Source organism: Tachypleus tridentatus, chromosome 13 (genome assembly GCF_004210375.1).
Source record: "Tachypleus tridentatus isolate NWPU-2018 chromosome 13, ASM421037v1, whole genome shotgun sequence".
In the NCBI taxonomy this organism is placed as follows: domain Eukaryota; kingdom Metazoa; phylum Arthropoda; class Merostomata; order Xiphosura; family Limulidae; genus Tachypleus; species Tachypleus tridentatus.
Genome location: NC_134837.1, coordinates 42,307,555 through 42,328,947, shown reverse-complemented (window position 1 = coordinate 42,328,947; position 21,393 = coordinate 42,307,555). Strand labels below are relative to the sequence as shown.

Here is a 21,393-nt window from a genome sequence, read left to right as displayed (position 1 = left end):
TACTTTCTCCTCGAGAAATACTCCGGTAATATTAATTAGCTCCACCTCTGTAGTTTACGCGGCTTGGGCGAGGGGCGATATGGCTTCTTTCGTTGTCCGTGCTGTAAATGTTCGACCGGGTTTGGGCGAGGTAAGGTCAGTAGACCGGTTTGATATTATAGCTGTGACGCGTGAATAATAACATTTAAAGGATAATTAAATCATGTTCTGCTGTATTCATTCAGAATTAGCACGAGGAAGTGAAAGTTGAAGCTTGTGTCACGCTTCAATCTGTACTTTCTCGTGTAAGAGAAGTCGCGTGTGAGCGTGCATGCACGCAACTAGTGTCCTGACACTGTAAATAGGTTGATTGGTTGCTCTTTTTTTTTTTCGACCCATCTGTAATCCTTTAACACAAGGAATACGAGCAGTAATGGGGTTTCCCCTTTGACGTTAATAAACGTTATATGTAATATGATAGTTATTTTATCATAATTAATGGAAATTTGATGTTTTATCACTTCATCTTATTCTTCAACTGGTCAAATCACAGACTAACTTATCTCAGATGTTATTATGGTATTTGTTGCTAATTATAAATTAATTCTTTGTTTCTTCTTCCTTCTCTTCGACAGATACAACAAATGTGTGAGCTGCTATCACCAGTTGTTGTCCATTCGAGCTTTCTTGTTGAAACGACAGACACTGTCGGGAAAGCTCGGACAGTCATTCCGAGAGTTGCAGCATCTTATGCGGAGATTAGACTAGCCGTAGCGATAGCTCTTCGACTGAAATTTGTCCAAGGGACCTGAAGACCAGATCAGAAGTCCAGATGGAGCCAGCCTTCAACTTTTTGTTAGAAATAACCACAAATTTGATTAACTCGTCAGTTCGTGTTAAGTGGCTTAACTGTTAGAATTAGTCAGGAAGGCAACCCAGGGAGGTATTATAGCTCTAACTATACATTTATCAACGGGCAACCAATCTCGCATTGAGGGTTTTTAGTTTGTTTTTTTGCAAGACTTGTTTGAGTGTTGATAAATCTATGAGCTTAAGCCAGTACGATTAGCGAGACTATGTAGAACGAGGAGTTTGTGTTCTATTTCTTAATTGGTAACAAAAAAAACTTTAAATGACATTATCTTGTAAGTATGGCTAAACAAAATCCGAAAAGTTAGTTATCAAGCTAGTAAATCTTTTACAACTAAGTCATTCCAGGAAGAACAAATTATCAAAATATATTAAGAATTATTCTAACCCCTCTTTACTGTTCTTTGTTGTTGATGTTTGCTTTTATCTTAATGTCGCACATTTCTCAAGATGAATGTACTTATCATGCACATAACAGATAGAAATCACGTTATTACAAACAACTTAGATTACTTTATTACAGGTTTTGATAAAATTCTCCAATTAAAGAAGAGAACACTTCAAGAGATCTCGAGTGGTTCAAGTTAGTGTAAATCGTGTGTTGTGGTGACGTATCTAACACAAGTATTTCGGGTCGAGCTCATAAAACGTGTATATTTTATCTTCTGTTCTGAAAACGTAGCTTCAATCTTCTGCAGTTATTAGAAAAATGTGGTATGTTTTCAGGTAATAATATACACGAAACTAACAGCAACAATTCTATTCTGTCCTTTAACTCCCGAAGAGTGGTTTGGCTTGTTACATATAGGAGTTCGGTATACATTAACTGAAACCGTGATACCTAGCCTTGACTCTTAGTTATACCGACTTGTACCATTTGGTTCCCAATGTTCAGAAGTGAACAGACTAGAGGCCTAATTCTGATTCCGTGTTCGGAAGGAATAGCCTCGAGTAACAACTTTTGTGGTATCGAACAGCCACTGTAAACATTTTGTAGTGGTTCTTTTGAATGTCAAATTTACACGGTTAAAAAAAAATCAACAAACATAAATCTTTCGTACATTTTTTTAAGCGTGAATTGGATCTATAGTCTGACTGAAAAGTTTTATATTTGGCGAACGTTTGGGCATACTTGCGTTTGCCTGATTTTTTTATTTTTTAAACCAAACAATGGCCGTTCAAAAGTACACACCGTAACGAGTAACAACACTTTATCACGCGTATATAACGCCAAGCAAGTCTCTGGTTTAATCTACAGTTTAAACTAGATAATTCAACAACCCTCCTCACTCAGAATTCACGTGTCCAAAAAACAGTGTAATTAACCTATTTAATTATTAACATGTCAGATCCAGTAAAGAAGCCAGAGAAAGATACGTAAAATACGAATTTATGACAAAACGTCGTAATTTCTCTTTGTTAGAGAGTGGAATAGATGGCGCTGTTGTTAATTGATCACTTAACTTTAGAACATGAAAGTACAAAACCCCAGAAATTGTTTAAAAAGTAGAATAATGTGACATAAAAGTATTCCTTATTTTTCAGGTTGTACTTTTGTAGTTTCTATTATTAAACGTTTGCGTTAATGCATATGTCTAGCTTATTTATTTACAATAATTGAAATTTTATATTAGTGATAAAGGTGCTACCGAAGAAATACTTTCAAAATTCAAATATAGCCAGGTGTTTAAGGCGCTCGACTCGTAATCTGAGAGTCGCGGGTTCGAATCCCCTTCACACCAAACATACTAGCTCTTTCAGTCGTGGGGGCGTTATAATGTTACGATCAATCTCACTATTCGTTGGTAAAAGAGTAGCCCAAGAATTAGTGGTGGGTGACTAACTGTTGTCCCTCTAGTCTCTTACACTGCTAAATTACGGATGGCTAGAGCAGATAGCCCTCGTGTAACTCTGCGCGAAATTCAAAGTTGAATAAATTTTTGATGGTGGGATAATTGTTTTTTGTGTGAAGGTTGTTGTACACCAGTTGTTTGCAATTTATCACCTGATCTGTAGAAGATAGTTTTTATAGTTCAGAAATCAGTATTTCGGATAACTAGTCTAAGATATGACATTCCTATGTTTAGTTTTTATAAAGGTTGAAGTAGTTTACCAAAATAAAGTTATAACTAAATATAATATTAAGTTGACTTGTCCACTATAAACTATTCTTTTTTTTCTGCAACTTATTGTGAAGTAAATGTATATATGTCAAAGTATTTGTAGTTCAGAACCAGAGTGGATGAGATATTTACACTATGGTTGCCCAGAACTCCTGATATAGTTTGTTTGTACATGATAATATTTAATTTCGAACCAGATAACTTTATTTTAAAACTGCTCTTTTACTCTTCACTTGTGGATCGGTAAAGGATTTTTGTCACTAGAGTCAGGGTCAGAAAATGACGAGCGAAAGAAAATTTAATATCACAGAAGGATGGTGTTTTCGTTTGTTAACGAAATGATTAGTTTCAACAGAAGTTTGGCTGTTAAAGTCCTTAATGAAAATGTCTTTAACTAGTGAGTGAAATAGTATAACTTGCGAATTACACGTAAACACAACAAAATAATAGGAAGCAGTAACAATCGTTTGTTTTGATAAGTATACAGTTACAATCGTTTGTTTTGATAAGTATACAGTTAGAGAGAGAGAGAGTGAATTTTGTTTTTTATTATGAACAATTTACTAAGTACCATATATGTAAACTGTATATGTATATTTGTGCCAGAGTAACTGATTCTTTAGGTCAGGCATGGCCAGGTTGTTAAGGCACTCGACTCGTAATCCGAGGGTTGCGGGTTTGAAACCCCGTCGCACCAATCATGCTCGCCCTTTCAGCCGTGGGGGCGTTACGGTCAATCCCACTATTCGTTGATAAAAGAGTAGCCGAAGAGTTGGCGGTGGGTGGTGATGACTAGCTGCCTTCCCTCTGGTCTTACGCTGCTAAATTAGGGACGGATAGTGCAGATAGCCCTCGTGTAGCTTTGCGCGAAATTCAAAAAACGGAAAAAAACAACAAAGAAAGGTTAGTCAAGGCGATGTTTTGTGTTTTTTTATCCAATATAACAATTCCTGGAAGAAGTAAAGACGTTTTTTGTAGAAGTGTTTGTGGTTTTTCCCCCTATTCTGCAATTGAAATGCATTTATTTTTCAATAAATCCTTTAATGTTAGTATGTATTATGCAGGATATTTAATTTATTCGCTGACACCGTTTCTTAAATATATTTTACAATTTTCATACACTTATTTAAACATTTTATTATGAGATGCGTTATTTTAAAATAGTTTTACACTCGTACGTATGAGAGTTTGAAACAATTATCAATACACCTGAACTTCTCAATTTTTATTAATTGACGTAAACTTGTTTTTCTTCCAAGAAACACGAATTGTTCAATAAATTCCATTCGTCTCCGGTTTCTATCCCAGTTTAATATTTGTCGCGTAGCATTTTCATGATGTCATAGTTCAACATGACGTGTAAAGTGAAAAGTTTCTGTAAGGATCGTAGTTTGTTACGTCTTACGTAGAATAATCAAATAGGTAATTATTTTTATGATAAGAAGTAAATCTCTTGTTTTTTGTACAATGTATGTTTCTGTGTTTGTGAATGTTCGTATCTAATGTCCTTGTGAAAGTAAGTGACAAAAATTGAATATTTACGGATTATTACTTTTGTACATGTATTTAATGTAATGTTTCATTTGTCTACTCATGTCCAGTTAAATACTAAGTTTGGTTTACATTGAAGAAAAAATACAATTTTCAGTTTTCGTTTAATTAATTGGAGTATATGCAGGTATAGAGAATAATTATGGGTTTTAAACGATTTGAAGTTTACCTGGATTTTTATAATATCTATCTTTTTTTCCTATATCTCTACTCGTATCATTGCATCTGTATGCTTTTTAGTGGGTCTGTTATGTCTTTATCGTAAATAAATCTATGCATTTGAACCACGCGCTGTTCTACGAAACACGTTTACAAAACATTACGGTATTTAGGCTTACACTGCCCAAATGGTGTGATACTCTCTAGAATATATATATATATATATATGTTCGTATACAAGTTGGTCTCAATATCAGGCGTAGTTTGAAAATTATTAGTTGTATAGCTTACGATGTATATGATCGGAGTGTTTTGGCAATAATTTCCTGTCAATATGCACTTGTGCCTCAGTAGCAGTTGCCTTGCTCAATTCAAAACACGTGTTTGGCATCGTGCATTTGTTACAGATGTTGACACGTTTAACTATACTAGTTATGGTGGTTTCATATCATATCTCGTCCATACCTACAGAGATAGAGCGTCTTCTGTGTACAACCGTAGGCTAGAAGAAGATACTATTATTTGATTTTGTAGAATGACTTGCAATAATATTTCATTCATATTTATTTAATTCTACTTTTTAGAAAATAGTGTAAACAATAAATAACTTGAAAAATAACATCTCAATACATGTCGTTATCAGATTTTCACAGTTTTAACTAATTTAAAGTTAAGATGGAGCTTTTGAATATATGAAATTAGTTATTCTCCTTAGCACGTGACGTATTAAAGACTCAAGGTTTACAATATTTTTCATTATTCAGAAGTGTATTTTTAAACATTTATTCTATGCTGATAGCTCGTTTGCATTATATGAATCTTATTTGAAAACAAAGATATCTCTCATTTTGGCACAGCTAGTTTAATTCCTTTAGTTTTAATGCCAAGAACTTTGTGTTGGTAAGTTTAAAAGGTTTGTGATTTAACACGTTATCGTTTGTTTTTTGTGTAGTTATAAGATGCTTATACTAGAATATACTTTCACCAAAGAAAACGATTTCATAACGTTTATAATAAACTTGTTCATCTAAAAAACAAAAGCCAATATTTGGTTTAAGTGTTTGAAGATTATGAGCTCTTACGTTTTGTTAGATTTATAAAGAAGTGTATAGATTTAAAAAAAAAATGAACATTTAAGTTTGTTTGAAAATTTGATGTTTAAAGAGCAGTTACAAAACGTTATTGTGCAATTTTGATCATGTGGAATATAATTCAGTTTTGTTATAACTTGAAAATTGTGTAAAAGTATATTGAACTGAAAGGGTTTAAAATAATTTATTTGAAGTGTATATCGTACGTCATCAGAAGACAGGATCATCCATGTCTGTGATTAAAATTTTTGGATATGAAATTTTTGCTAGTTGGTGTGCATTTAATTTCCTTAACATATTCTATACATCCGTTGTGAATAAAACAAATGCTTTAGTTTTAAAGACAGAGCAGTCAAAAAGAAAGAAAGAAATGAAAAAAAAAGCTTAATATCAAAATTGCACGTGAGTTCGGATAAATCAATTTCATAAATAACGCATGTACCAAAATGTTATACAGTTATAATTAAGTCACTATATAAGCCTACCAGGACTAGATTCACCAAATGTATTTAGTCTATGTAAAAGTTACAAAGTACAGTGTATTTAATATTGCCTGCAACATATCTATTAACGAAGTTCAAGTTAGGCCTAGCGGTCCTTTAATCATTAACATGTCAACAAATGTAAATAATAATTGCATGTTTTTAAATATTCAAATATATATTATATGATCTGGTATCTCAACTTTAAAAAATAATGACGAAAACGGAGACATTCAGAAACGTATCATGGTCATAATAATAATATAACTTACTAAGGCTGGGAGAAAGAAGTATTTCTTTATTAACATTGATTTTTTTCTTTATTTACAAATAAAACTATAGCGATTAACAACAAAAAATATGTTGTGGACTGGTGGCCTTCAGGAAAAGTGATTGTTTGAATTTTATCGTACTGTTATAAACAATAAGTTTTATTGTATTATCGCAGTTTTGTTTTGATAGTTATGCTACGTTGCACATTTATGGTGCACCGGTGAGTTAAAAATGGCAGTTAATTAAAATGTGTTCATCCCTTTTTCTCTCTCTCGAAAAAATAAGAAAGTATGTAATTTGGAATCGCTTGATGACTTAATGTGGTTGTAGACAGTTGTGGCCTTTAGACCTGTTTTTTTTTTTTCATAGTATCTCAAACAAATATATAAAACTTTACTATTGCAGTTATTCATGTAATTAACAAAAGCCATAACTACCATTGTTGTCTTATGTAATTTTAATTTTTTTTAAAAAATGGAGTGCGCAACTTCCCTTTAGCCCTATTATTACACTGTGCAATATGATGCGATTACCCGGCTGTAGGTGGCATAACAATAGATCGGGCTGTCACTGGTCGAAGTTTCTTTTTTTCTCCGTATTAAAGACAGTAAGTATTTATTAATTGAATTAGTGAAAAGGAAACAACGTTGTTTTCAGTTTTGCCTCGAAATAAACCGTTTAATGAAGGGTTTGTGGAGAAATGACAACATTAGTACTCTGGTTTAAGCAGTTTTAAGTTCAGATGAAAAAATTAACTTACAATTAATACGACTGGTAGAAGTTGTCTCTCAATTCTGGAAGCCTGCGTTTAAAATCTTAATGTACATATCTTCCATATTTCATCCAATAAGAACATTGAAAGTAAAAAACAAAACCACCGGAAATTAAATGACAGATATCTACTGTCAAAAAGTGGCCTCGCAAAAACTAATTTAAATAACACTGCAACCCAATAAGCCAAAGTGAGTACAGAAACTGCACGAATCGTATTTTACGTGTTGTTGTTGGTTGTAGAAAGATGCAGACTATTCAAAAGAGTTTGAATATCCAGTGATCAATATATTAAAATAGTGTTAAGTGTAAGTATTTCTATAATTGAAGCTCTTTCGGAAAACAGGTGGAAGAAAAACCACGAATTTGACAGATGTTACAATAGTTTTGAGAGTATATTAACCCTTTGACCTGGAAAAATGTTTTATTGTTTTTCATGTTTTATTTATTCTGGGATTTTCGTTGAATTTCATAGCAAGTTATTTATTTTGAACATCCTTCTTCAGTGTGAAAAACACGTCACTTACATTGAAGTAGCAATATTTTTGGAATGAATATTGTTTGTAATTGAAAACAAAGCTAAGCAGTGGGTTATCTGTGCTCTGCCCACCACGAGTATCGAAGCCCGGTTTTTAGCGTCGTAAGTCCGAAGATCTGCTGCTGTGCTATAGGGGGCGCTCTACAATGAAATGGTTAATTATCTTTAAACAATTATATGGACTGGAATGTTTATCGTAATAATAACTAGTGAAATTTGTTATTAAGCAAGTTCAAAGAATTTTTGTTATGGATACCCAGAAACAAAAGCAAAATGTCTAAATATTAGAAACTAGGAGAGAGAAAAAATACTGGCTGAAAGTTAAGATTATTTCATAGGCTTACAATCATACCATAATTAATCTATCAATCAGTTAACAAGTTGGATTACGATGTTATGTAGAAACAAGATATAACTTTGACACGTATATGCTGATAACGTATTTATAATACAAAAACGTCGATGCATCTGAAGTAATAAGTATAAGCGCTTGTTTATTTGTCCCAAGTCCATGAGATGTTGATTTGAAGAGTTTTTTTGTCTTCATTGATTTTTTTAGTATATTTAGTACATGATACTAGTTAAAGAGTGATTATAAATAAAGTACCATATTTTAAGCCAAATATCAACTTAGGAACACTGAGAATTTCAAGACAAATATAAATTTATTCATGTGCAGGGTATCTGAACTGTATTTAATATGCAAATCAGCAAGTCATGTGATAATCACATCAGGGCAAAGTTTAGAGTTCTGTAATTAGTGTGATATCTCCCAAATGTGGTTGCTTTGAGCAATCAACATTTGTTGACATTACACTGTTCCCAGAACGCCAAACAATGTAAAAAAAATGCTTAAGAGCTTAAAGATGTATGCCTTTAGATTGAGGTTTTAGAATTTCCAAGATAGAGATATTCTTCATACTTGATACCATTAGAAAATAAAGGAATGTGATCAATTTGGGGTATCAGGACCATTTGGAAAGGGAGTTGCAAGAAGGAAGTCATATCCTAGTTGTGGTAAGTGAAATGCGATTCCTTGTAACAAGTGAAAAACCATGAATACAATATCTGTGGCAATGCCATACAAGTGCCTCTGGAATAAATTATCAACATCATCTGGAGATGAGTCGAACAAGGTATCAGTTGAAAAAGAAGAGGTTTCCGATTATGCTACCCGTTCAACTATCACATACTCCAAGAAATTATAGAAGGGATAAACTGGTTAAGCCGTTGAGTGCATACCTCGTGGATTTGTGTGTGACTAGACTGTTGAAACGAGTACTGAGAAACAAGGTGGAATGTAGAAAGAAATCGAGGAGAAGTGGCATGTTTTGAGCATTACATTATATATAGCATGACCAGACGTGGTGATATAAACTGTAAAAACATGGAGTGGCTCCAAAATTGTTTTAGTATAACATGCTTAACCTCTGTACGATATTTGTACAAGCGTATGTTTCTTCAATTATATTTCCTCGAGTTTCGGGTATTTGTACAGCTTCTTAAATTTTATTGATCTGGTAGTTTGAAATATTGGAAATAAACATTTACTTACACAATATTGTTGTTGTTTGTAGTAATTAAGCACAAAGCTACACAATGGACTATCTGCGCTCTGCTCACCACGGGTATCGAAACTTGGTTTTTTTTTGCAGTATAAACCCGCAGACATGCAGCTGTGCCACTGGGAGGTACTTACATAAGAGAAGCTGTGGAAATGTTTTATCATTTGACAGACTTGTTTCATTTTACGACTTTTCTTCATATACAAGGCTCTGAACAACTGCAGTTACTTATAACTCTTACGTCAGAGTTCTCAAACTGAAGGCTATTGACACACTAAACCTAAACATTTGATAGCGAAGATTTAATATTAGTAACAATAATTTATTGTGTAGTTCCCAAAGTAAAAGTTTTTACACAGATGCACGTTTTTTCAAAGCAGACACTAGTGAATGAAGACTTATGAGACTGACTGACTGGACAGAGAGAGAATTGTTGCGACTATTCTTTTGCTTTAGAAAAGCTGTATTCTATATTCGCAATCTCTTTAAAAACAGCTCTTTACCCCCTCACCGCGTTTAACTATCCCCCCAATTTCCAGCACTCAGCGTCTGGATGATCTACCCCAGATCAACGAAAAGATAGCGATCTTTGTGTCTGGTAAATGCACAATTTGTAAGCAAGCTCCGTAGCAAAGATGGATAGCACATTAATCTTGTGTGCTAAGTCCATAGATCTTATCGCTAGAAGCAACCAAAAAAACAATTAAAACGGCTGAAGAAACCGTGTTGTATGGTAGTAGTACCTCAAGCACCTGAAGTCTTCGTGTGCTTGACCAGCAAATACATCTGTTTAAATAATTCAAACAACTTTCTGTTTTAGTGATTGTCGTTTTGATGTATACTTAGGTTATCTGGGTGCGGATCTAAACGTTTGAAAGTTCCACAGTGGTCAACGCTTAAATGGTTACTGGACAAATGTTTGTTTACTCACGAAACGTCATTGACCCTTGCAGTGACCAGCACACGGAAGACTGTGACAATGATAGACCAGCCGGAAGTGACCACTATAGAGCTAAGTTATGAGGTAGCGGAAGTCGTTATTCCCTGAATAAAATGTATCAAATGTCGAGACTGATGTACACACGAGTAGCAGTTTCTCAGGTCCGTGACGGTTCACTTGTGTGTGTGTATAAACGTGGACTATTTACATCACAAATATATACTACCTACTCAGGAAGAACACCGAGTAGGCAAGTTTAGGTGACAGGATGAAAAGCTGAAAGTGAAAAACACACTAGTGAAGGGCTCTTGTACTAAGAATAGTGTTTACCAACACTAAGTTTTAGACCATTATTATCCTTTAAGCAGATGGTTTACACGGCAACAGAGTAGCAAACACTGCGTACTCACCTTAATGATTCTTTCGTCTTAAGAAGATATGAATTGTCACAGAGAGAGATTGTTCACAATAAAAATTACGTAATTCTGGATAAATGGCCTAGGTCTTGATAAAGAGCTTACGAAAAAATGATATAGTTTAATATGCATCATCAGGGCAAAATGTTCGCCCTACGTATAGGTTGTCATTCAGTAAGGTTTCTGATATAATTTTATTCACAAACTCTGTTGATTCGGTGCTCTTTCGTTTATCTTGATAATTAATTAAATCTTTTTTTCAAATACCTCATATTTAGCTCAGAAGTCTTTAAATTTCGCCCACTGTTATACTCTAAAAGTACCACTATATGTTTGTAAAGAAAAGGTTTTATGATGGTGTAAAACCAACTGCTCTTAGCAGATAGCCCGATGTGACTTTACTATAAGAAAAACGTACACACACACACTATCAAGTATCAAATGTGGTTGCACTTGTTCTCATTATAGTACTGACTGTCTCTCTGTGGTTAAATTTGAAAATAATTATAATTAGTTAGTACACAAGGGTATTTAAGTAGCAGTAAAGTTGTTGTACATGTTCATTGCCACAACATTTAACAAAGTTGCTAACCATCTGATAGAATCTGTGTTTTTGGGCCTCAAAAACGAATCGAATTTAGAGGACAAGTGAAAACAATCTGTATATTAATGTTGGAGACAAAACCCTCCTAACTGCTTAGAAAATCGGTTTGTAACATTAATTATCTTGAGTACCATATACTTAAAAATTTTGTTTCTACAAGACATTGGGCGCTATTACGGAGAACATTTTCATTCATTTTAATCATTTAATACAGTACTCTTAAATAAAGAAAGATATAGAAACACGAGAGCTGAAAACTCAAAGTTTTGTGAACAAGTGTGGGTGTATTTTCAATCATCATGGCACGAGTTCGTCTAACAGTTTAGTCCAAACAACCGCGTACTATCGATTTATGACTTTCATGCTATAATCTCTATGCTTCCGTCGTCTTAGCGACGGCACGGAAGAATTGGCATATGTCACGCCCCTGTTGTTATTTGACCTTTTTATTATTATTTAATACACGGCACTTGCTCAGTGAATCGTGATATCTAGTTATCAGTATATTTTGTAAGGCTGAAAATTTGAACTTTTACAGGTAACACACATGTTGAGTCTTAATACGTAATTTGTTTCTGCGAGGGTGCGAAACTCGTTCTTTTAATGTATTAAGTTATGGAAAAACACTCATGTCATTATAACTAGAATACCAGCAAGAACAGATGAAGACGTGACGATGTGTCTTTGCCTCAAAGCGACAGCATTACAGTATTATTAATCTGAATAAATTATAGTCCTTTAAACAATAAACAAAACTCAGTAGTTAAAAAATACAAAAGAAAGAATAAACGTATCGAACTTTCAGCATTTCTAGCTGGGATTTGTTTTCCATACACAGGATGATTACATTACTTGTAAAATTAAATTAAGTTGTTTGTCTTTCTGTTTGTTTGTTTTTGGAATTTTGCGCAAAGCTACACGAGGGATGTCTGCGCTAGCCGTCCCTAATTTAGCAGTGTAAGACTAGAGGGAAGGCAGCTAGTCATCACCACCCACCGCCAACTCTTGGGTTACTCTTTTACCAACGAATAGTGAGATTGACCGTCACATTATAGCGCACCGACGGCTGAAAGGGCGAGCATGTTCGGTGCGACAGGGATTCGAACCCGCGACCCTCAGATCACGGATCGAACGCCTTAACCCACCTGGACATGCCGGGCCTTGTTTTTGTTATTCAATAACATAGTTTGTTTGTTTGAATTTAAGCAGAAATCTCTGTGCTCTGCTCATTATGGGTATCGAAACACAGTTTCTAGGAATGTGAGTCAGCAGATATGCCGCTGTGCCACTGGGGGTTTGTTACCACATCTCTCGTAATCATCTAAAGAATATTTTTAAAATTACAAAATAATATTGAGTAGGTTTAGAAAGACAAGTAACGTGGCGATCAAGCTATAATGGAACTTGAGACTAGATGTACTTCCCCGAAAGTGTTCTGTTTCAAGAGTAAATAAAAACAAAGTTAAAATTAGAAAATATTTCTTTGTTTTTTGCTTTTTGTTTGTTTGAAGTTAAGGACAAAGCTGCACAGTGAGCTATCTGTGCGCTGTCCTCCACGGGTATCGAAACATATCACTGTGTCGCGGGAGGGCCCTTGCTTTTGAAGCTCATATGTTATTCTGTGTTATAGCCTGTAAAGTGCATAATTCTTTTTGTGATCCATGGCATGCGCACGTTTTTCTGACGTCATGACTAGAAATTGTAATGTTAAGCATACCTTATGCGATGTCACTTCAGTGTCTACTGACTGACTGACAGACAAAAAAGTACTGTTTAGTGGTGCGAATGTTAAAATAGGTGACCGTTATAGATGGCCTTCGGTTTTCTTTCGGAGAAATTATCTCCTATCATGCGCATTCTCTGACGACTTAGTTTTGCTTATAAAAAATGACCAGTAGAACGTTTTGTACATGTTTTTATTTTCTTGTGTGTGTGTGTGTGTGAGGAGGGAGGGGAAGCTTAAATGCGTTAGTGATTGAAGGCGCAGTTAACGTTTGTTTAAACATTCTGTACAAATATAATACATTCCGTACAAACATTTTACCGCTCTCATGGGCCTACTGGTTGTTATTGTTGTCCCTATCGGTGAGCCTGGGTGGTGGCGGCGGGTGCTCAAGTTATCTCCTTGAAAAACATAGCAACGCACTCGCAGTTGTTAACTTGTAACATGCTACCACCCAAAGTTTTAAGTATGGAGAATAACTGATTGCGACCTAGTTCTAGTATATTTGATATACAGGGGAAATGTGTCCCCCATTTGTCTCACTTATTACTCCTTTACCTCCAGCAAATACCAAATGAGAAGCTTTATATTCAAACCTTATTGTCCAATTCACATGAACGAAATGCGGTTAATTGAAATGTCTACATGATGCAACTTGTTTGGCAAAACATTCGTGTCATTCTTACTCAGTTAGGCGTAACATTAAGAACCAGGTATCGGCTTCCAATGAAAATAAATTGATTGTGGATTCTCTATAAGTTTTGTTTCTCTGAGATTGTAATTTTAATTACGTTTTCATTACAATAAAATAAACTGCGTTCAGTTTATTTCGATCATGTTTCCGATAATAAACATACATCACAATGACGATAAAAATAAGTTTTATAGATCTAGTCCATAGAAGTTTACGGCTTGAGTTTGTGATAATTAATAATTCATTGCAAAAACATATAATTTATTTTTCTAATATATATATATATATTTGTGTTTCAAACAGTCAGATCTTATAACTTTATTATCATTATTATTTATCTGTAGTAATTTGAAATAGAAGTTAAACATTGCTCTGCATGCAATTGTTTTTAGTATTTTTACGCTTACGTGATTTTTTTTTTTACTAATTCTTGTGTGGATGTGACTCGAATAATCCAACTCTTTCGACCATGTTTCAAAATGCAGTTATATACATCAAGAAGGCAAATATCCGGTTTTTATTGCCTCAACAAGCAGTGACTCTTAAATATATATGCAAAAACGGCTCGTTTGGGTTAAGAAAATATTTTACATAGAAGAGCGAACAACGTTTCGACCTTCTTCGGTCATCGTCAGGTTCCCAAACGAGCCGTTTTTGCGTATAAATTTCTCAACAAGTGGGTTTCTCGACATCACTGTTCCTTTATATTGGTTTATTTTGGGTTTAAGTTGTTGTATAAGTAAGGCTTCTTTAATTTTGCGTTTGTTTATGTTTGTTTATTTAGTATTTGAGTGTTTTCTATGGTTATGTTGTGCTTATTTGACTTGCAGTGTTCGAAAACGTGTGAAGGTGACTTTTTATGTTCTTTGAATCTGGTTTCCATTTTTCTACTTGTTTCTTCAACATAGAAGTCGTGGCAATTATCACATTGTATTTTATAAATAATGTTGGTGTGGGGTTTGTCAGTGTAGTTTTTACATAGTATAGACCTCAGTTTTGTGCCTGGTGTTTGAATATATTTGGTATTAACTGGAATGTCATAGTTTTTGCCAAATGTTGGTTATTTTTCTGTTGTTGTCGGGAATATATAGTATGCAGCAGCATATGGTTTCGAGATTTTTTGATTCGTGAGATATATTTACTTTTGTTGGTTGATTTTGCTTTCTGTCTAGGTGTGTGCGTATAATGTTTTCTACGGTTTGTGGAGGAAACTTATTGATGTTGATGAAGTATTGTTTTATTTTGTCTAATTCATCGTTAATTTTATCTGGTGAGCATAGTTTTATGGCTATGTTTATTTGGTTTCTTAGTATGTTGAGTTTTTGTTTTGTTTCATGTGCTGAGTCCCAAGGAATGTATAATCCAGTATGGGTGATTTTTCGGTGGATTTCTGTTTTAAATTGTGCACCGGTTCTTGTAATTTTGAGGTTAAGAAATGACATTTGATTGTTTTCTTCCTGTTCACATGTGAAGTTAATGTTGGGATGTTTCGAGTTAATGTGATTGAAAAAAATTAAGTGTGTGTTGTGTAGATGTAAATCCCGCAATCGTATCGTCTACATATCTGTACCAGTATAGTGGTGGATGTAATGCTGTGTTAATTGCTTGTGTTTCAACTTGTGTCATAAAAATATTGGCTAGAACTGGTGATACTGGGTTGCCCATGCTTAAACCATTTGTTTGTATATAGTTGTGATTGTTGAACATGAAGTTTGCCTTCATCGTGGTGAATTCTATGAGGGTTGCTAATTGGTTGCTGGGAATGTCTATAGATGGGTTAGGGTCTCGGATATAGAGTTCTGAGGCTATCTTGCAGGCTTCAGCGGTTGGAACTTCTGTAAAGAGGGATATAACATCGAAACTGGCCATTAAGGCTTTATGATTAAGTTGATTGAGATTAGACTTGAAATTAAAAGAGTCTTTGATGAATGAGCTGGCTGATGTTACATATTTGGAGAATACCCATGCTATGTATTTACCAAGATTGTAATTAAACGATTATATGTGGACATTATTGGTCGTAATGAACGATTTGGTTTATGAGGTTTGGGGATGTATATTTGTGATGCGCGTGAGTTGGTTTTGCGTAGGTAGGAATAAAGTGTTTGTGAAATTGTGTTGGCTTTTTTCATTTTTAGTAGTATTTTGTTTAGTTGCGTCTCGTGTGTCTTTGTTAGATTTGTGTGTATTGGTTTAAATTTGTTAGTGTCTGATAGGATGTTCTTCATATTTTGGATGTATTCATTCGTGTTCATTATGACTATAGCGTTTCCTTTATCAATCCCACTATTCTTTGGTAAAAGAGTGGCCCAAGAGTTGGCGGCGGGTGGTGATTACTAGTTGCGTTTCCTGTTGTTTTACACAATAAGGAAGTGCAGCTAAACCTCGTGTAGCTTTGATGGAAATTCAAAATAAACCAGACGCCCTTGGAAACCAGATCCAATACTTGCCAATCGTGACAAAATAAATATTGGCTAGTATCTGAATAAGTTCTGTTCTTAATCTTATGTACTCACCATTTTAATGCGGACTCTTTTTCTTTGTTTTAATAACAGGGTGTTGCTGTATTGATTAATTTAGTCATCACTTTACAATGACATTATTACAATGACGCTGATAATAAGTCATCATATTCTTTTTGATTGAATATGAACAACTGTTACGTATTATAATATATCCTTGACGAGTTTCAATTTATTATGCAACGTATTACGATTTGTATATAGAAGTTAATTAAATGTCGATATGTATCAAACTTTTGATATTTGCCAACAAGATTGATAAATACAGTTTTATTCCTTAACACAAATATATTTTAGTACACAAACAACAATACAATTTATAATAAAAGTTATTAAAATAATGATTTATATATAAAAGTTTTATAAACTTACAAACAATACCGAGTCTTCTAGTTGGTCTGTAACTGAATATTTTATCGGCGATTCATGATGAGCGAATTATTTGTGTGTTGATACACAGATACACGCCTCCCAGTGGCACAGTAGAATGTCTGCTGATTCAAACCGCTAAAAATCGGGTTTCGATACCTGTGATGGGCAGAGTACAGATAGCCCACTGTGTAACTTTTTGATTAATTCTCAACAACACACATTCACTTCCCTTGACGGGAAACTATATTATTTTTGCTGAAGTTATACAATATATTCTTTAAGATATTAATGTACAAAGTTAATTCACTCAAATTAAACGCTTTGTAATGTTAGAACTTTTTAGACGTTCCTGGTCAGATATTTCTAGTTTTCAAATTAATAAGCGTTAATCATAATTATAGCTTCCGAAACTTATAGCATACTGACTATAGCAAATTAACAATATTAAATTGTCTCTTGGTGCGTCGATTTATAAACTTTCAGGGCGAAGGTCTTGAAAGTTCAGTTGGCAACAGTATTCAAAGATACGCTGTTGCTTTGGTAAAACATATAGTTCTTGCACTCGAGAATCTTCAACAAATTTAGAGAATAGGCGGCACACTTGCAATACATATTTAATAATATAAGTTACATGCATTTATGAATATATATATATATATTTAACTGAAACATAGATATTAAAATAAACATATAATAGTAAATCCGTTACAACTACAAAATAATAAGATATTTAATAATGAAGAAATACTACTAATTTGTGAGATGTGTCTGTTTGTTTTTTTAATTTCGCACAAAACTACACGAGGGCTATCTGCGCTAGCCGTCCCTAATTTAGCAGTGTAAGACTAGAAGAAAGGCAGCTAGTCATCACTACCCACCGCCAACTCTTGAGCTACTCTTTTACCTACGAATAGTGGGATTGACCGTTACGTTGTAACTTCCCCACACCTGAAAGGGCTAGCACGTTTGGTGTCACGGGGATTCAAACCCGCGACCCTCGGATTACGAGTCGAGTGCCTTAACCACTTGGCCATGCTGGGCCTGTGAGATGTAAAAAGAATATATAAAAAGACATTTAATAGTTTCGTTGGAACTGCTCTTACTAATTATTTAGTTTAATAGACAGCGTTCTGAACTCTGGAACAATCCATAAGAAAATGTATAACATGTTAACATACATTGCATAAAATTATCTTTAACAAACTCTATATAGAATAAGAGAAAGAAAATAAATAGAAAAATAATTTTATGTTGAGAGGCGACGTAGGGACTCCTAAAAGTGGTTTAAATTTTCTATAAAATATCTTTAAATCTCTAGCCTGTGCTTAGTGAATTTTCATAAAATCGGAAAAACAACTGAATGTCTATAAACTATGGCAAATATATATTGGATAATAAAAAATAATATAGTTACCATCGCAGCCATTTTAAAGGATAAAAGTATTTCGCTGTTTGGATTTAGTCTTAAAAGAAACTGCTACGTTCTCTAAAATTTTCAGAGGTATTAAGTTAAAACAGGTTTAGATAGAATTAAGTTTAAAGTCTTTCAATGATTTCTAACAAACTACGACAAGTTGAAGAAGTCTCGTTGAAACAAGGAGTTAACTATATACAACATTCTACAACAAGAGTGGATCTCCAGAGAAGGTAGTACCAATGTATGTTAATGTAACACAAATTTTGTTCGTGGATAGTATGTGTTATTTCTTGATTGTCTATGTTGTACTGAAAATAGCCATTATTCCCTTCAAAATTTCCTTTTGTGACCTGGATAATGAAATTTAGAAAGTAACCTATTTTCTATGTAAAAACGGGCAAATTTGCACATTTTCAGTTACATAAGGTCTGAATAAAACAACATATGAATCAAGATTTACATGTATTTATACTAAAGTTATACAAAAATTAACAGAAATGTTTATAAGTGAGTAGTTTTTTTTTTAGATTTGCGAGTGTAATATAAATCACTTTCACGTATCAACCTCCAAATGTAGTCTCTTATCATGTTTTTGTTACACGCTCCTAGTTCACAAAAGCAAAGTTTAGGCATAAGCAATTGTGAAATAACACTTTCTGCCCAGGAACAAGAAAAAGTAAAAAAAATTGTTACATAGTGTAATAGGATCCATACTCCGCTAATTTTCTATCAGTGATTCGAAGAAGTAGCTAGTAATGAGTGTTTGATTTAAAATATTAATTTAAACTGTTCATTTTACTAAGTAGAACTAATAAGATTATGTTAGTTTTCAGTAAACCCTTTCCCTATAACGGCTACTTTCTAAGATAATTTTATGTAACTGTCACCTTGAGCACAACCAGTTGCGATGTCAGAAAACACAACTATATTGTGAAGTACAAAGTGAAAACCACTGAAAACGGGTAACACAATTATATATTGAAACACAAAGTGAAAACCACTGAAAACGGGTGCAATACCCATTTCACAAGGCAGAAAACTACGAAACCTATCATAATATTTTAATATGACCTTCAACTCTATGTTCTTTTTTCAGACATTTCCGTGAGTTTAGCACCACGTGCATTTTGCTGTAACCTTTCAGATTCATCACGTTGGTGTGATTATTATTTGAAAGAAGCGTAAGAAAAATATCATTCGTTTTTGATTACACGTTGATGAAGGATTGTATTGTTTAACTGAATTTTCTTTTCTTTTTTAGAAATATAGAACAGTGATATTTATAACCATTCAGACATAAAAACATCCAAAAATGTCACTTTCTGTTACAATATTGGAAATGATTAAGAATTGGATGCACTCATCAGGATCGAAAAATCCGAAACTGTGTGTGTTGAAGTGAACATGCACGTGTACTTGTGGGGTATGTTTGTGGGCTCACATAGTTAGAAACCGGATTTCGATACCTGTGGAGGGCAGAGCACAGATAGCCTTTTGTAGCTTTTTGCTTAATTCCAAACAATCAACCAATCATAACGTACACCCGTATACTTGTACTTGTAAATCAACTTGCACTAGAAGTTATTGATGCGTGGGTATTGTGCTTTCTTTGAGGTTTAGAAGTAAGCGATGCGTGTGTATTTGTGGTAGAGACAGAGTGAGCCCCCACCACACCCATTGGCGCATTATAAACCGGATTTCGATACCCGTGGTAGGCAGAACAGAGATAACCCATGGTGTGGTTTTTTGCTTAATTACAAACAAGCAAAAATAGGAAGTGAGTAATATATATGTTTATGTGACGCCTGTCTGTGTTGGGGTTAAGTAATGCATGGTTGTGATGACCATCTGTAATGTGAAAAATGTTTTGTATATTTTGACTCTTTTGGATATTGGAAGTACAATGATATATTTTTACTTGATATTTATACAAGAATGTAACAGCTGCAAGTAAAATGCCAACATAATTTGTTCTGTACTATAGACATTGTTATCAGCCAGAATAAAGCAATATTTTGTTTTTAATGTTCAAAATATTTATGTGAAAACGAATCTCTACATTGTGTATAAGAAATATGTGTTTGGAGCATCTCTCTCCCCCTTTTAATAAAATAAACAAACCAGATAACTGTGGTACTATGAATTCATGTCTTACAGATTACGTAGGAATGGTTTAACAAACTCAATATGTTACATTAAAGACCTGAGCGTGACATTGACATTAATGTACCGCACTGAGGATCCCAATGTTTGATTTTGAGATGTTATACTTTGCACTTTCAATTGGGGGTGCATTATAAGAGTAGCCTCCAAGTCCGCAATTTGGTAGCCGCTTCAGCACAGTTCAGAAGTGGAGAAAGCTATTTCCCAAATTGAGAGGGGACGCTGACCTGATATTTTAGTCTATTGTGAGTATAAGGTATCGTTCAGGAGGACAAACAAATAGTTCCATTAAAAATTGTTTCCGGTTTGTGTATGACTATCCAGCGAAATAAAAAAAAATCAAGAAACACGTAACACAAACTGTTTCATATGTAACTAACACAAAAAGGTACAAAACAGCATGCCGGTGAATTAGTGATATTTATCAAACCATTTCCTGTAGTTTTTGTTTTCAAGTACAAAGTTGGTTGACAATCACTCTTCCAAATCTACCCTGTAGGGCATCGGTAAGTCTTCGAATTTAGAAGATTAAAATTAGGTGTTCGACTTCCCTCGGTAGAAACTGCAGATAACCCGATGTTGTTTTGCCCCAGTGGCACAGCAGTACGTCTGCAGACGTACACTGTTAAAAACCGGGTTTTGATAAACGTGGTGGGCAGAACACAGATAACTCATAGCGTATCTGTGCTTAACTACACTACAAAACAACCAATCAATGGAACAATCACTCTTTCAGAATGTGTTAGTTCCACTGAGGAAAATATGATGCTTGTTCTAAGCGTTAAAATTATCGAATGATTTTTACTACGAAACATTCGTAGATTTTAAAGAAAAAATATTCTCACGTATTTTGTTCATCATTTGATGTGCTGTATTTTTCTCAAACTTTTATTATAATATATTATTTTGAGGGTCAGACGAATGGTGGCCGTTTGTCGCTCTGTTACTACAGAGATGGCGTAAAAGCATCAAACTACCATTCGGATGTCAGCGGGCCTACAACTCAAAGAGAATCTTCTCCAATATCAAAATACAACGAACAGGAAGACCATCTTGTTCTGAACAAGTTCTGTTAGGCCTTTTTATCTGAACAGTGTAGAAACTAATCACCAATGAGGGGAAAACGTTTTTTTTTACGCA

The 21,393-nt window shown here is 34.2% G+C and overlaps 1 protein-coding gene across 9 annotated transcripts in view; it reads left to right on the top strand.

Moving 5' to 3' along the window:
* Window positions 1–6,033, top strand: part of LOC143237621 (katanin p80 WD40 repeat-containing subunit B1-like) — an 84,958-nt gene extending 78,925 nt beyond the window's left edge. For all 9 annotated transcript variants that reach the window (XM_076477074.1, XM_076477075.1, XM_076477077.1 and 6 more), the window contains one exon: window positions 615–6,033. In XM_076477074.1, coding sequence (XP_076333189.1) covers window positions 615–747 — 133 coding nt within the window. In that variant the 3' untranslated portion in view covers window positions 748–6,033. The remainder of the gene's footprint in view (window positions 1–614) is intronic.
* The last annotated feature ends 15,360 nt before the right edge of the window (window positions 6,034–21,393 follow it).